The sequence below is a fragment of the Lycium ferocissimum genome, chromosome 3 (genome assembly GCF_029784015.1).
Source record: "Lycium ferocissimum isolate CSIRO_LF1 chromosome 3, AGI_CSIRO_Lferr_CH_V1, whole genome shotgun sequence".
In the NCBI taxonomy this organism is placed as follows: domain Eukaryota; kingdom Viridiplantae; phylum Streptophyta; class Magnoliopsida; order Solanales; family Solanaceae; genus Lycium; species Lycium ferocissimum.
The window spans coordinates 11,529,884-11,546,007 of NC_081344.1; the positions used below are offsets into that span (position 1 = coordinate 11,529,884).

Here is a 16,124-nt window from a genome sequence, read left to right on the forward strand (position 1 = left end):
CAAGTGCCTTAAACAATATCGATGGTAAACAAAGGGAGGCTGTCACCCCGGTAAATTATCCATATTGTGCAATATACCTTTATGACGATCGACAAAGACGATACGCCGATACGATCCTTAATAACATGAGTTTTCAAATGGGTCAAAAAGATCCCCCATGTGTCGTTGCTCGTTAGCGGCAATTGCGAAAGCAAGAGGAAATATTGACCCATTGGCATCCATTCCTATTGCAATTAGGAGCTTGATGTCGTAGGCACCATATACACGCGTACCATCTATGGATATCACCGGTCTGGTAGTGAGCAAAACCATCAATGCGCATGGTTTGAATGTCCAAAATACGAAGTTGAAGATTTTACCTCTATAAGTCGCCACTCTACAACAAGGTACGATTAAAATGTTGTAGAGCCGCCATATACCTTGGGCCGATCGAAAAGAAGTATGCCAATTTCCAAAGACCATCTCAAAAGCGCGTCTACGCCCGAGAAATCCCTTTTTGTTGCTTATAGTTTTACTATATACGGCTTGAACGTTTCGAATACAATCTTTAATGGGAACTCCGCACAAGTTTAAACAAACAACTTTTAGTAATAATCTTTCAATTGATATAAGACATATAATGTACTAGGTAGGATAAGTTACCTTTGGCATTTCGGCAATGTCTTTAAGTAACACTTCGAGCAATCATGTTTGTATCTAAATTATAATGATCTACTCGATTTTCTTCCATATCACAAGTGTGTCTTTCGCGAAATTTTGTGATAGCCCACATACCATCAAAGCTTAACAATTCCCCGAAGCAACCACTCACAATTTGATACCGTCGTCTACAAACTAGCCTCCATATCTTTGAGGTTGACCGATCAACCTTAAACTCTCTCATGTCCTTAAAACAATAAATTTTGACAAACAAAGCTTTTTTTGGATACGAACAACATTCCCTTTGCAAGGTAGCATCGATCTTTGTCGAGATCCTTAGGTTCAATCCAGGTTTTTAAGCGACTATCATAATCTTCTTTGTGAAGACAAATGCATCATCACGACCACCGCAGGCTATCAAGATAAGGGATATTGTTAGAATGCCACCGAATTGGGCTTTCGTTTTGGGTTTTCACCATCGGTGGTGGTACGTGGTGGTGCGTTGTTGTTGTTGGTTTTGGCTTTGAGGAATATTGTTGGTCATACCAACTTGAACATCATCATCGTCTTCATCATCGGTTACCTCTCGCATTATTAGCTATTTCATTGTCATCACTTGATGATGACTCATAATAATTAGGAAAATCTTCATTATTAAGTGCATTCATCCTCCTACATGAAAAGTAACATATTTTAAATACCAACATCATACATATATATAGATAATTTAATATCAAGGTGATGAACTTATCGTTGTTCATAAGCACGTCATGGTGTGGAGAATGATCAACTCCACCGAACCGAGAGGATTGACCAACATCCATATTGGTACCATCGCGAGTTTTGAGAATAGTTCCTATAAAGATTTGAAAAATGGTTATTTACCAATTCATACAACAAACACATGCTACTACATATAATAATAATATAACAAAACCATATTTACCAATTTTCATTGTGAGCTTGATTAAATTGTCGTTTAGATTTTCCAAGAAGACTTGACCACCAACGGCGCCCGAGCAGTGCGCCCGAGACGGGTCCGTAGGCTCCCCGAGATGGGTGGGGTGGTGAATATGAGGTAGTCTCCGGATGGGTCGCTCCCGTGGACCCACAGCGTAGAACAATGAACCCGAAATAATATATAAATAATTTAGATTTGATTTATTCTAAAATGAACCTGAAACAAACAAATAATTAATAAATTACTTTACTTTGTTGTAAAAGTCAAACCTGTGTGTCGACGGCCTCCTGAGATGCCCGCGAGAGAGGCTCCCGAGCGGCCCCCGCGTGTGACGCAGATGGTGCCATATCAAACACGAAGTCCTCGAACATGGAGTCGTCGAACCGCAAATGTAGCCACCCCGTAGATCACGAACCGGCCGCTCACCCCGTGGATCACGAACCGGCGGATGTGAAAGTGAAGGCCGTGGCACACAACCCGAAAAAAGGTCCGGCGTATATAGAGGTGTCCGTGAAGTCGACGGCGGGAACGAGAAGTCGATGGGATATCCGTAGTCGATGGAGCCTCATCACCTCTCGCCACCCCTACCACCTATATCGACGGCCACCGGCCTCCTACGACCACGGCCACCGTGCCCCGTGTGGGGCACCGGAACACGCTCACGGAGACGCTCAAAGTCACGTGCCTCGTCTCATACCGGGGCCCTCGCAAGCTCAATCATCCGTGCCGCATACTCCGCCGTCTCGGGACTCCGCACGGCGGTTTCCCGCGCGCATCGTCCGAACGGTCCGTACCTGCATATGTTTGCAAATATTAACAATTTAATAAATTTGTAAAGTAGTACATAAGACGATGGTTTAAGTTTAAGACTAATAAAACTTACCAGCGCCTCGTACGCTCCTGCGAGAGCTACATATCCCAAGCCATCTGGACGACGCCTGAGGGTTGCCAATAACGACGCGAGTGATCCGCATGTACCACCCACGTACACATGGACGGGAGTGTCATGTCCGACCACCGCTAGGCTCGCCATCCTCACATCCCAACTATGGACCTCCGCCGCATATGGAGTCGCCACGCATCATCGACGCCCGCACGCTCGTCCCTCGTATAGTGGTCATGCTCCCAAACCGTAGCCGCGGCATATTCTGTACATACCCAAACCGCCGTAACACGCGATCGGGCGCGTGATACTCAACGATATCCATATGTATCAATGGACACCGCGACATCCACACGTGCCGACCAGCCCTACAAAACGCCACAAAATCATCCAAAATATGATCATACGCGTCCATATAAAAGCCTCGTAAAAAGAATTGAACTAGTTAACAACATAAGACTAAAATAGTAGTTATGTGGTTCAGCGTGTGAATCCAAAATATGAACATACCGTCTCGCGCCGTCACGCGGTCTAGCCGATCCCTAAACGGGGAGAAGGCCGTACACGCGCGTACGCCTCGCGACCATCTCCGCGCGTATGGCACGGGACGAAGATAGTCGGGCCGGGAGGATCACTGTACGGTATGGCCGAAAAGGTCTCAACCTAGTCCACACCCATATCTGATATAGTCAATTAAAAAAATAATTATCAGTCGTCGTTTTAAAAAAAAATATTTTGTGTATAATTACACACACTTAAATATATAACCTGAAGGAGCGAGCAAAATGCAGGGGACCTCTACCCTCGTGCCCATAGAACATCGGCATCCTCGATACATGTAGCCCAACACAGCAGCGCCCCAACTATAACATCCTATCTCGGCGAGATCGTCGATATACCGAAGATATCTCAAGCTCATATGCGAACCCGAAGTGTTCGGGAATAGGATGGCCCCGAATATGATGAGTAGGTATAGACGCGCACGTCGATCAACATCGCTCGAGGCGTGCCTCTCCAATCGGATGCCGCATGTCCGCGAAGCGCAAGTGAGCGTAAAGGGCCGACAACAAAAGCCGACTCGGCGAAAATACGACCATCCGGAGCAAAGAAACCGGCGAGCCTAATCAACTCATCCCTAGAAGGCGGCGACGCAGGCTCCTCAATATACAACGGGCGTCCATCAACCCGTAGCCCATAAATGACCTCCACATCTTCGGGGTAATGGTAGCCTCACCGGTGCGAGATGAAATGTGTGCGTCTCCGGTCGCCACCTCTCAATCAATGTCGTCACTAGCGACCTATCGTGCCGTACCCGACCAACTTCGACGCACCGGTAGATACCGCCCGACGTAGTATATCCAGACACGAGGATGCGGGGCGAGCAACCCAAGATCTCCCACGCCGAGTCCCCTAACCGGCACGGACCGAGACTCGGCCGTTGTGCGATGTCCATATATGTCGCGACCTATGCTCGGCCGAAGATACAAGAATCCGTCGAAGGGCCCCGGATCAAGAGGGTGGTGATCCATCTATTTTACGCATTTTAAATAAATCATTAACAAGTAGTATTAGTATTAGTTATGTAATCTTTTATCGAAAATTTTATTAAAGATTGTGGTGACCCATCTGTTTTACGTATTTTAAATAAATCATTAATAAGTAATATTAGTTATGTAATCTTTTATAGATAATTATATTAAGGGTTTTCAATCCTAAGCTACGGTTATGAATCCTAAACTAAGGGTTTTCATTCTTAAAATATAAAGATAAGTCAAATAATTAACAATTAGTTAGCATACAATTAGTATAAATAATTAATAAATAAACAAATAACTAACAAATCAAATAATTAACAAGTTATTATCATATATTTAATAAATAAACAATTAAGTAACTAATCAAAAAATTAATAAATTATTATCGTATATTTAACAAATAAACAATTAATTAACTAATGAAACAATTAAGAAATTATTAACAAATAAACAATTGGCTTAACAAAAACAAAATAAATAATTAGCCAGTCTAACAATTGAAATAGCTAGTCTAATAATTAATAAATACTTAAGTCGCTAATCCAATAATTAAAAAATACTAAATAAACAAGCAATAAATAATTAACTAATTAACAATAGATAAACAAATAAAAAAAAAAAAAAATGAAAAATGGGTAGTCCCAACAAAGACGGACCGCCCAAAAAACGCAAAAAAAAAAAAAGGAAGCAAAACGAGTAATCCACCACGCTTATACAATGACCATGCTTAGGGTAATAATATATTTAACAATGTAATAGAAAATTCGTAGTGAAATACCTAGATTGAAGCTTTTTTTGAGTTTTTGAAATGTGTTATACGCCGCTCTATTCCGAAATCCAACCTTAAAACTTGTTCCTACACTTCAATATACCAAGAATATTGAGTTTTTTGGATTGAAAAAATAACACGAAATTATTATTTTAAGGGGGTAGGGACCACTAAAAATGGGGTTTAATGGCGGGTGGGGCGAGGGAGACGTCGCGATTCATGGGAAGATGGGGATTTATATCCTCATTCACGCATGAATTTCGTATGCGAATACTACTAATGTATTTTTTTTTTTGCACTAATTTGATTCAACTTTTTATTTTTTGTACTACTTAAGTCGCGGATTCGTTACTATAAGACTAGTGTTCACAAGTACCTCAAATTTTGATTGGACCGAATAGCGGCCTACTATTGAAGTAGGCTGACGACAGTTGAATATCTCAAGTCTCCACAAGTAGACTATTGAAGTCGGCTGGCGACAGTTGAATATCTCAAGTCTCAACAAGTAGTGGATGGGCGTACTTTTCAATGTAAACGACTTTCATGTTTTCTAGTCACAAAGTAGGGGATGTTTTCACTATTTTGTCTTACATCAATTGTAAATTAATACTCCCTCCTGTTTACAATAAATGTCTACTTACGTGGTTAAGAAGGAATTAATTTATGTACTCTATCCGTTTATTTTTTCTGGTTCACTTTTAACTTTGCATGCTCTGTAAAATATTAATAAATGAAATTCGTATTTTATCATAATACTCATATTAATTGGTGTATAGTTTCTTTGGACTTAGAGAATGATTTGAAAATGAGTAATTAATGTTAAGGGTAAAACAAAAAAAAAGTTTATTTTTTCTTAATATGCTAAAGTGGACAAGTAAAAGTAAAAATTTATTTTTAGTATAGTGAACAAGTAAAAATAAACGGAGGGAGTAATCAATAAACTATATTAATTAAGCACTATTTAATTTTTGTGAGTCAAAGATAACTAAATTAAATAATATTTAATTAAGCATAATTTAGTTAAAATATCTATTTTCTATCGGGGTTAATATTTTCTTAAAAAATGTGTTAAAGACTAAATAAATATTTATTTTGAACCTGAGGAATAGTGCTGTCAAAATGGGCTTGGCCCCGCGAGGTCAATCCAACCAAACCCAATAATGTAAGTCATTTTTTTGATTGGATTGTTCTTCAAAAGCATTGGTTTTTTATTTTTATCCCTTAAATTGGTGGTCTTTAATTTTTTCCTTTTGCCTAATATCCTGCGTTCAATTCAACCTCAAATAATAAAAAAATAAAAAATTCGTAAGACAGAATTTTGAATTCGCAAGGCAGAGCTGCATGAGGTGATTAGCACCTCCCCCGATATTAAACAATTGACAATCTGTCTCCTTTTTCAAACCTCATCAATAGACTAACATCTTCTTCGTGTTTTCCCTTCTCCAAACCCGATATATTTAAAAAAAAAATCAATAAAATACAAATAACAAAATATTGAAAATGGAAGTATATAATAAATTCGTTAATGATTATTTATTATCTTTTAAATGAATTTTAAATTATAATTTAATTAAAAAACATTATATTAATAACAACCAGAACTCGAAAATATATTACACAAATTAGAATATAAAATATATCGAAGCTTATTCGATTCGAGTTTGGATTATAAAATTTTAAATTCGAAAATAAAATAAAAAAAATCAAATTAAAGTTCTCCTAATCCAACTCATCTCTAGTTGTTTCCCTCTCCTTTTTTAATTAAAATTCAGAGATTTAACGGTTAGTAGGGTTCCGAACATTCTAGAAAATAAGCTCTCCCTATAAAACCCTTCATCTTTACTTCAAACATTCCCTCTCAAAAAAACCCTAGTTCTCGAAACCCTTCTTCTGCGCCGACATAAAGCGATTAAAAAAAGATAATAATGGCTGGTAAAGGAGAAGGACCGGCGATCGGTATCGATCTGGGAACGACGTACTCATGTGTTGGCGTATGGCAACATGATCGTGTTGAAATCATTGCTAATGATCAAGGTAACAGAACAACGCCATCCTATGTTGGTTTTACCGATTCTGAACGTCTTATTGGTGATGCTGCTAAAAATCAAGTCGCTATGAACCCTATCAACACTGTTTTCGGTAAGATCTCGTTTTAAATCTGTGATGTTGTTCGTATTTTTCCTGATTTTTATTCTACTTGATAGATCTATCATGTTACTGTGTGTTTTATTGTGCTTTTTTGTGGAAATTTTCAAAATTATACAGCTTTTGAAAATTATTACGCTGCGTAGCTCAATATTGAGTGATTTTTATTCTACTTGATAGATCTATGATGTTATTGTCTGATTTTTAATTTTGATCTGTTAATTTGAAGTGCTTTCGTTAGTAGTAGAACGATACAGAATGTTGTTTTTTTATTGGGAAAATTATGCTCTATGTCTATTTTTAAAAATATTTACGTCACGAAGCTAATACTTTTGAGTTTGTTACCTAGCTGATATTTATGTATAAACACCTTATACAAGGTTGATACATTATGTATAATGCTTTAACCCTGGTATAAAGTAGTATAATATTATATTGGGCTACGTGGTGTAAATATTTTCAAAAACTGTATGTTTTTGACTTGTTGTACTTGATAGATCTACCGTGTTTCTGTCCGACAGAATTTTGGGGAAATTTTCAAAATTATACAGCCCGACAAAGAATATTATGCCACGTAGCTCAATATACAATATTATACAACTTTATACTTGGGGAAAGCATTATACATGATGTATGAACCTTGTATAAAGTTTATAAAAGGTGTTTATACACTAATATGAGCAACAAACTCAAAGTATGGGCTACATGGTGTAAATATTTTCAAAAATAAACATAGAGCGTATATTTTTTTTTGGGGTTAAATTATTGTACTTGATAGATCTAGGATGTTATTGTGTGACTTTTAATTTGATCTGTTGACTTGAATTGCTTTAGTCTGTAGAATGATACAGAATGTTTTTTCTTTATTTTGATCTGTTGCTATTTCAGTTAAGTACTGCGCCTTTGAATAGGTTAAGTTAGGTTGGATGTAGAACTGTTTTATTTGTTGCTATTTCAGTCCAGTAGTGTGCCCTTAATAGGTGAAGCTAGATTACATGTAAAACTGGATCTATAATTTGGACTAGTTAGAGCGTTTATTAGGAACTTCTGTTTGATTATCTACCAACTTTGAAGGAGCATTGTTTCAAGTTGTGACAAGTGCGGTGTTTGTTTTATTTGAACCTCTAAAAACAGACTATATTTTGTTTTGTCTAGTCAAATAATTATTTAGTTTTGGACCGTTACCCACTAAAAAGTTGGTATCTTGGGAAACTCTGAGTTCAGTATCATGTTGTTAAATCGGCCAAGCTTGTTAAGATGTAATTAGGACATGTTGTCATGTTTGGCTGAGTGGATTGTTTAATTTGAAGATTTAATTGATCTTGGAGACACTTCTAGGAGATACCGTTTTAAGTGGAAAGCTGTGTTGTTTTGTATTTTTGTTCTTTGTTTGGTCAAGCAGGTCAATCTCAACTAATTAAACCTAACCAGTCCGTTATTTTGATCTATTTAACGAGGGAAAGTTTTAATGATTGTAGCACTGGAGGGGGCCTAATTGATATTGAATCATTTTAAAGTATATGCTAAATGGATAGGCTTGGAATAGTCATTCTCCATCTTATTTCTATTGCCTTTAGATTTCTTTGAGTTAATGTATATGCTGCATCATCTCGCTATTTAGTGATGCTTGCTTGCTTATAAGATTCTGATGAGCAGATAGAGCTTGGTTATTCAATCACTAGAAGAACAAGCAAATTTTGGTTTGATAATAAGCATTTAATGTGACTGTTATGTGAAATTTCTTTGAAATTTGTTTATGGTTGTTTGTATCAGAAAGTGCACTGGCTATTATAATTACCTCAGTTTGTTTATTCAGTTTGTTGAAAACAACATTTTTTAGTTGCTAACCTGAATTTATGCATCATGCAGATGCTAAAAGGTTGATTGGTAGGAGATTTAGTGATACCTCCGTGCAGAGTGACATGAAGTTATGGCCATTCAAGGTCATTCCTGGTGCTGGTGATAAGCCCATGATTGTTGTCAACTACAAGGGTGAGGAGAAGCAGTTTGCTGCTGAGGAAATATCATCTATGGTTCTCATTAAGATGAAAGAGATTGCTGAAGCTTTCCTTGGCAAAACTGTTAAGAATGCTGTGGTTACTGTTCCAGCCTACTTCAATGACTCCCAACGTCAGGCCACCAAGGATGCTGGTGTTATTTCAGGCCTAAATGTGATGCGTATTATCAATGAACCTACAGCAGCTGCCATTGCTTATGGTCTTGATAAGAAGGCAACAAGTGTTGGTGAGAAGAATGTGCTTATCTTTGATCTTGGTGGTGGTACATTTGATGTCTCTCTTCTTACAATTGAGGAAGGTATCTTTGAGGTGAAAGCTACTGCTGGAGACACCCATCTTGGAGGTGAGGACTTTGACAATAGAATGGTGAACCATTTCGTTCAGGAATTCAAGAGGAAGAACAAAAAGGATATCAGTGGTAATCCTAGGGCACTCAGGAGGTTGAGAACTGCTTGTGAGAGGGCAAAGAGGACTCTTTCATCCACCGCTCAAACCACCATTGAGATTGACTCTTTGTATGAGGGTATCGACTTTTACTCCACCATCACACGTGCTAGATTTGAAGAGCTCAACATGGATCTGTTTAGGAAGTGTATGGAACCAGTTGAGAAATGTTTGAGGGATGCCAAGATGGACAAAAGCACAGTTCACGATGTTGTTCTGGTTGGTGGATCCACTAGAATCCCAAAGGTTCAACAACTTTTGCAAGACTTTTTCAATGGAAAGGAGCTCTGCAAGAGCATCAACCCCGATGAGGCCGTTGCTTATGGTGCTGCAGTGCAAGCTGCAATTTTGAGTGGTGAGGGTAATGAGAAGGTGCAGGACCTTTTGCTGCTGGATGTTACCCCTCTTTCCCTTGGTCTGGAAACAGCCGGTGGTGTTATGACTGTGTTGATTCCCAGAAACACCACCATCCCTACCAAGAAGGAGCAGGTCTTCTCAACGTACTCGGACAACCAGCCTGGTGTGTTGATTCAAGTCTATGAAGGTGAGAGAACAAGGACCAGGGACAACAACTTGCTTGGAAAATTCGAGCTCTCTGGCATCCCTCCTGCACCTAGGGGAGTTCCTCAAATTACAGTGTGCTTTGACATTGATGCCAATGGTATCTTGAATGTCTCTGCTGAGGACAAGACCACGGGACAGAAGAACAAGATTACCATCACCAATGACAAGGGCAGACTTTCAAAGGAGGAGATCGAGAAGATGGTTCAGGAAGCAGAGAAGTACAAGTCTGAGGATGAGGAGCACAAGAAGAAGGTTGAGGCCAAGAATGCCTTGGAGAACTACGCATACAATATGAGGAACACCGTGAAGGACGAGAAGATTGCGTCCAAACTGTCCGCTGATGACAAGAAGAAGATCGAGGACACCATTGAGGAAGCCATCCAATGGCTTGACGGTAACCAGCTTGCTGAGGCTGATGAGTTTGAAGACAAAATGAAGGAGCTAGAGAGCCTCTGCAACCCAATCATTGCAAAGATGTACCAGGGTGCCGGTGGCGACATGGGTGGTGCCATGGATGATGAGGGTCCTGCTCCCAGTGGCGGCGGTGCTGGACCTAAGATTGAGGAGGTGGACTAAGTTTTGGTGCTCCTATATTGTTTTTGATTACTCATGTTTAGAGACCTGCAATTTTTGTTTCAAAGTTCTGCATAGTAGTTGGTTTATCGCAGAAACTTTATGAATATCTTTTTATTTTTGCACTCTTAAGTAAAATCCTCTATTTCAAAGTAGTATAGATTTTTCAAAATATTGCTCTTTCCTATGGCTACTCTTTCTGTGCATTTTCTAAACGTAGTAGTTTTCCCTTTGAGCTCAACACATTGTGAAGTGTGGGGAAGTCAAAATGGCCATTATAGAGAACTAAATTGACTTAGCGGTAAATTGAGTTAGCGGAAGCCAAAATACTGAAACGGCCCAACGAATCCGAGCTAATTTGACTATGGTGATTTATGACTTTTGTTCGCGATTTGTTTATGATATCTTTTCATGTACAGGTAGTACGAAGATAATGTATATGTATGTATATTTGGGTCAACATATCAAGAGCAAGGTAACATTTGAGAAAACAATAATCTCAGATCTGAAAGGCCAGGTTCTGTTGAAGGTCTTTCCACCTCTTCGACATCAGTATAGCTAATTGCCTAATTTGCAGTATCTTAACCTCGCCAGCTTGCGACTATTGGCGTAATGCAATATATAATTCCTTATAACATGCAGCATGTCGTAAATTAAATTATAGTATTAAAAGAACTGCATCCCGAAGAAATTAGATTTTTGACGATAGGTATATTAAAATAGTTCCCATCTATTCCAAAACCTGTATGTGGCGCATAGTTATTGGCTGTCATGATGTGGACTTGTGGTCCCTAAAACATAAGATAGCTCCATCCTCTAGTTGTGGCCAAGAGAGATTCCTTAATGTTGTTACAAGAAGGAGGCGAGCCCATATTACCAGTCTATCAACCACTATTTCCAAATCTTTAACCTAAAAAATTGTCATTTTCGTTAAAGTTCCATACTTGGCTTGCGGCGGGTGGGGATTTGAAAGGAAGTAGTTTACTTAAAATTGTCTTCTTGGGCATCCATACAAATGTAGAAAAAGTTCAAAAAAGTTCAACAAATAAGCTTAAAAAGCAACCCCTAAGACAAGTTAAAGCAACCCCTAAGACAAGTTGAAGGGAAAGATAGTAACACTACGATGAAGATAATGAGGGAGGGAAGAAAAATCAATAGCTAATTGGTTGGATGCCTATGTGATCCAGATTTTAGTTGGAAAAATGTAACATAAATTGGGATTAAGCAGTTGACAATCTTGACCACAAGAAGTGTAACCTCGTACTTCCCATCAGCAACTTGCAATAAGAATATGATTAAGAGATGAAACGGCTCCTATAAAGTACTCCCTCCGATTCAAAATAAGTGTCTACTTAGACGTTTTATTTTAGTTAAAATAAGTGTCCACTTATATAATCAAAAAGGAATTAACTCTATTTTTTTCATATTTGCCCTTATTTATTCAAAACAATAAATAATCAAGAGTCTTATTAATTAAGGTGGTTTACAACACTTATTTTGAACCGGAAGGAGAAACTAATTAAGTCACCACATGCTTCACCTATATCAAGTACCACTATTCAAAATTTATCATATGGAACACAATGGGAGAGCTATCCTTGTCCAGTGGAAGTCAATTGACACCTATTCGTATGAAATTTACACTGAATAGGTCAATTTTTTCTTATATGTATGTAAATATATTATTGTTGAATCCTCTTAGCTTTTTCATGTGTTTACTTTTTTATATTTTGAAAATCTTAAGTGAAAATCCTAATTTCGCCACTGATGGCACTTAGACGGACTCTCACGATGCGAACTTGTGGTCCTTAATACACAACATCATGTTCTCCAAAGTATCCAAGTGAGGTCTTTGTGTGGTATGAACGACCTGTCTATGTTTGGCTGTAGGTGGTTTAGTGAAAATTGCCTTCTTGAGCATCTATACAGAAGTGGAATGTCCAAAAGTTACCATCTAAACTTATGAGCAATGCAAGGTACGTTTATGGTAAGGTAGAGATACTACAAACAGAACAGGGAATGAAAAGATCAATAGCTTAAATGTTATTAAGGTGCGTATGCATCCAGGATAGATGTTTTGTGGCTGCCTTAAACCTCTCTATTTCTGTGGCCTTGGGTTTATTTGGAAAAGTTGACACTACAATAGATTCATGTGCTTTATGGCATTGGCTTTATTTGAAAAAAAAAAAAAAAGGCTCATAATACAATAGACTCATATAAAGCACACCCGAAATATCCATAGTCATCTATTTACGGCTTCACTCGATAGTAAATCAATTCGTTTTTTCCACTCTCTATTGAAACTTCAACTATTTGCTAACTCTTTTTTCGCCTTCTATTGCACACTTCGACTATTTGCTTATATAGTGTGTGAAGACTTAACTAATTGAAAGTGTCTAAAACCGCTTCAATGCTTCCCCAATTTCTTCAGTTTCAGACTCAAGTGCTTGTTCATTCCCCGTGGCTAACTCAACGGGGCTGAAGTAATTTCTTGATTACAACAAGAAGAAATCATTCTATAATGCAATATCGTACATTCTATGGAAAAAAGAAGCAAGCAAGCAAAAAACACAACTTTCACATTAAAAAGAAGTCATAAAACCAAATACTTCTTTTTGTTAGCTTACCAAATTGCTATGCTAAGCATGAAAAGCTATGAATTTAATAGATAACACAATATCAATGACTATACTAATAAAACAACAACTGAAATTTCATAGCAAATACTGTTCCAATAAAAACTAGCCAAGATAAGAACTATCAACCACAAGATTTAGTGTGTGAGAATGGAACATAAGATCATAATCAGTTCCATAACACCACACTATAGATAATACAAAGTCAATGCTGAATGAAACACCAGCCCTAACAACCACCCATTATACATTTCCCTAAGTAAGCGTCTAAGTCAACATGAGGTCATTTCCGACAAGGTGAGGACGGAGACAAACCCGAACTTCATGTTCTTCTTCTGGCCCCTCGCGGACTTTTGGCACCAACATCTCGAGCACTGTTCCTGATCCATCATAATATGCTTCAATTTTAGCATCTTCAGGAATTCTGGCTGGAAGAGGGATTTCTCTGACAAACTCTCCTGGAGGACAGTGTTCCGAGGATGAAACATCAAGCTTGAAAGTCCTATTCTGTCTCTTGATGAATGGAATTCGAGATGTGCTCAAACAAGACACCTTGATTACCCCATGTGCGAGCGTGTTCCGCCATGAAACTTTCACTCTTTGAAGATCTACAAATGGTAAACTGATTACGATCAAATAACCTTCAGCATCTTCGTAGATGGATTTTGCAGCTGTCACCGGCCCATAAGCATCCCTCATCACTCCACTAAATTCATTTAACCAATGCGGTTCATTCGGGTGAATTTCCAAGTCTGGAATTTGATAGGAAGGAGGATTTACTTGCAGATAACACTCTTCTTCATTTCCGTTCGAGAAGAAGTCCTTTTTCCTTTTGCCGTTGACAGCAGGTAGTAGGTCCATCGCGTCTCCGTTGCTATGATTGGGCGACGGCTGAGTTGACAAATTAAGTCCAGAACCATTAAGCAGTTTCTTCGAGTTGTTGGAATGTGGATTACTCTTTATCGCTGGAGGTGGCCTCTCAAGCTCAAATTCGGTGTTGGGGAGGTTTCTCCACGTACTATAATCACTAGCTTCCGGTGGGATAGTGAAGTTAAAGTCCCTACCCGTAAGTTCCTTCCATCTTTTCCGCTCCTCTTCATCAAGAACCATGAGATTTGGAGACGACACAACCTCGATCCCATGAACACACTGAGGATTTGATAAGCCTCTATAATGCTTCCTTTGCATCCTATGGGATCGAATGAAACCCCTATCAGCACTAAACGGAAATGGACGTTCCCCTTGTCGAGAATGCCCGTTCATGTAACTCCTTAATTGCATCTTACCCAATGCATTCTCAGGTCTATCCTTGAATACCCACATGTACATATTCTCCATATCATGTTGAACCATGAAAACATCGAGCATGAGATCAGATTTATCAAAACCGGAAACTCCATTACTGTCCCGGATCATCTTAGCCTTAGATTTCTCACTTAAAACAGGCTTAAAATAGAAACTAAAGAAAAACCACGCGCCCCAAATGCTATCTACACGTTTCGCACATTTCCTCCCTACTTTTGGCACGACACTAAGGAAAGTTTCGGTTTCATAGATCTGGTGGGTCCCAAGCCCGACATCAAGAATATCGCAATGTTCAGTGTTCCATGGCTGAGGTGGTGAGCTACGCTCAACGGATAAGGGCAAATTGATGTCCGGGGGACGAGCTATAACCACTTGGCGATTCATCTCAAGGTCTAATTCATCATGTGAAGAGGAAGCACTGGAATCCATGGACAAAAGGGTTGAAGGGTGATGATTATTCTCCATTAACAGTGTTGTAAGAAGAGTATCTACCATTTCACAAATTTGTCCCCCTTTTTCTCTTTTTGAGTAGGTAAGCAGTACAAATTTCTCCCCTTGAAATTAGGGACTCTACTTGCTAATGCTAGCTCCAATATTTAAGTACCCACAGGAACTTTTTTGACAAAAAATTGATCTTTACAAAGAACACATCCATCATACTAGTCCCAAAAACAACATTCACAGTCACATAACTTACAAACCCTCAAAACCCCAGATACCAAAATATCAAGAAACTGCTATAAAAGTCAAAAAAAGCTAGGGAAAAAAAAAAGAACAAAAAAACTAGATGAAAACTATATCCAACCCTAACCCAAGAATCTCATTAAACCCTCCAAAAACCAGTGAAACAAACTGAACAAATCTTGTAAAACCCATAGTCTTTATTTCCCCCAAATCCTACATAAAATTTGTATTTTTTTCACCTCTAATAACAGAAAACTATATATATATTTTTGTGTATCTTTTGATTGTATCAACAACTCCAAATGTATATATAAGATTACCAATCTATGAAACCAAGGCCTAAAAAAAGTACTAAATCAGAAGGGATCTTGGAAGAGTACCTTTTAGGATAAGCTTCAACAATCAAGAAACCATAAACACTAGGACACTCTGATGAATCAATGACCCTTACCATTTTTTTTTTTCCACTTTCAACTTTACTCTCTAAGGAATTTACACTTAAACTTACATGGGAAATGAAGAAAAAAAAATCAAGAAACACAAATATAGAGAAGGCAAAAAAACAAGGGGGGGGGGGGGGACACAAAAAGGAAAAATGAAGGGTGGAATTTGGTGTTTGGTGGTGTGACAAAAGTTTAAGTGTAAACAGAAAAAACCTGTTCTAGATAACACCGTGATTAGTCACCGTTTGATGTATAATAAGTACTGAGAACAGTTGTCTTGTCCACACTAACGGTGACGGTGGATTTTTGGACTGATTGTTCTGTGTGGGGGTCGACAAAAAGTTATTAATTAGGGTTGGTTGTTTAGTGAGTTGCTTGTACCATTTGAAGAAGTTTTCTATTACAGTTTTTGAGTATTTTGGATTATGTTTCTGTTTCAAAGAAGTTTGACTTACTTTTACTCACCTTTGTGTAAAGAGGCAAGTCTATTTATAACTATTTGTAAAAGGAAAAATAGGTAGGGGA

At 38.3% G+C, this 16,124-nt stretch overlaps 2 protein-coding genes across 2 annotated transcripts; one reads left to right on the forward strand and one right to left on the reverse strand.

The window, feature by feature from the left end:
- The first annotated feature begins 6,591 nt into the window (after positions 1–6,591).
- Positions 6,592–10,696, forward strand: LOC132049718 (heat shock cognate 70 kDa protein 2). The gene is made up of 2 exons (XM_059440629.1): positions 6,592–6,926; positions 8,802–10,696. The coding sequence occupies exons 1-2, from the start codon at positions 6,713–6,715 to the stop codon at positions 10,532–10,534; spliced, it is 1,947 nt and encodes a 648-aa protein (XP_059296612.1). The 5' UTR covers positions 6,592–6,712; the 3' UTR covers positions 10,535–10,696.
- A 2,525-nt stretch (positions 10,697–13,221) lies between these two features.
- LOC132049719 (uncharacterized) lies at positions 13,222–15,717 on the reverse strand. Its single transcript, XM_059440630.1, has one exon. The coding sequence runs from the start codon at positions 14,965–14,967 to the stop codon at positions 13,435–13,437; it is 1,533 nt and encodes a 510-aa protein (XP_059296613.1). The 5' UTR covers positions 14,968–15,717; the 3' UTR covers positions 13,222–13,434.
- Positions 15,718–16,124: the final 407 nt, after the last annotated feature.

Bases quoted from the DNA above. Each gene is read 5' to 3' on its own strand.
- LOC132049719 (XM_059440630.1), bottom strand. From the start codon at position 14,967: ATGGTAGATACTCTTCTTACAACACTGTTAATGGAGAATAATCATCAC.
- LOC132049718 (XM_059440629.1), top strand. From the start codon at position 6,713: ATGGCTGGTAAAGGAGAAGGACCGGCGATCGGTATCGATCTGGGAACG. The intron at 6,927-8,801 runs GTAAGATCTCGT...TGCATCATGCAG, and splicing joins CCCTATCAACACTGTTTTCG to ATGCTAAAAGGTTGATTGGT.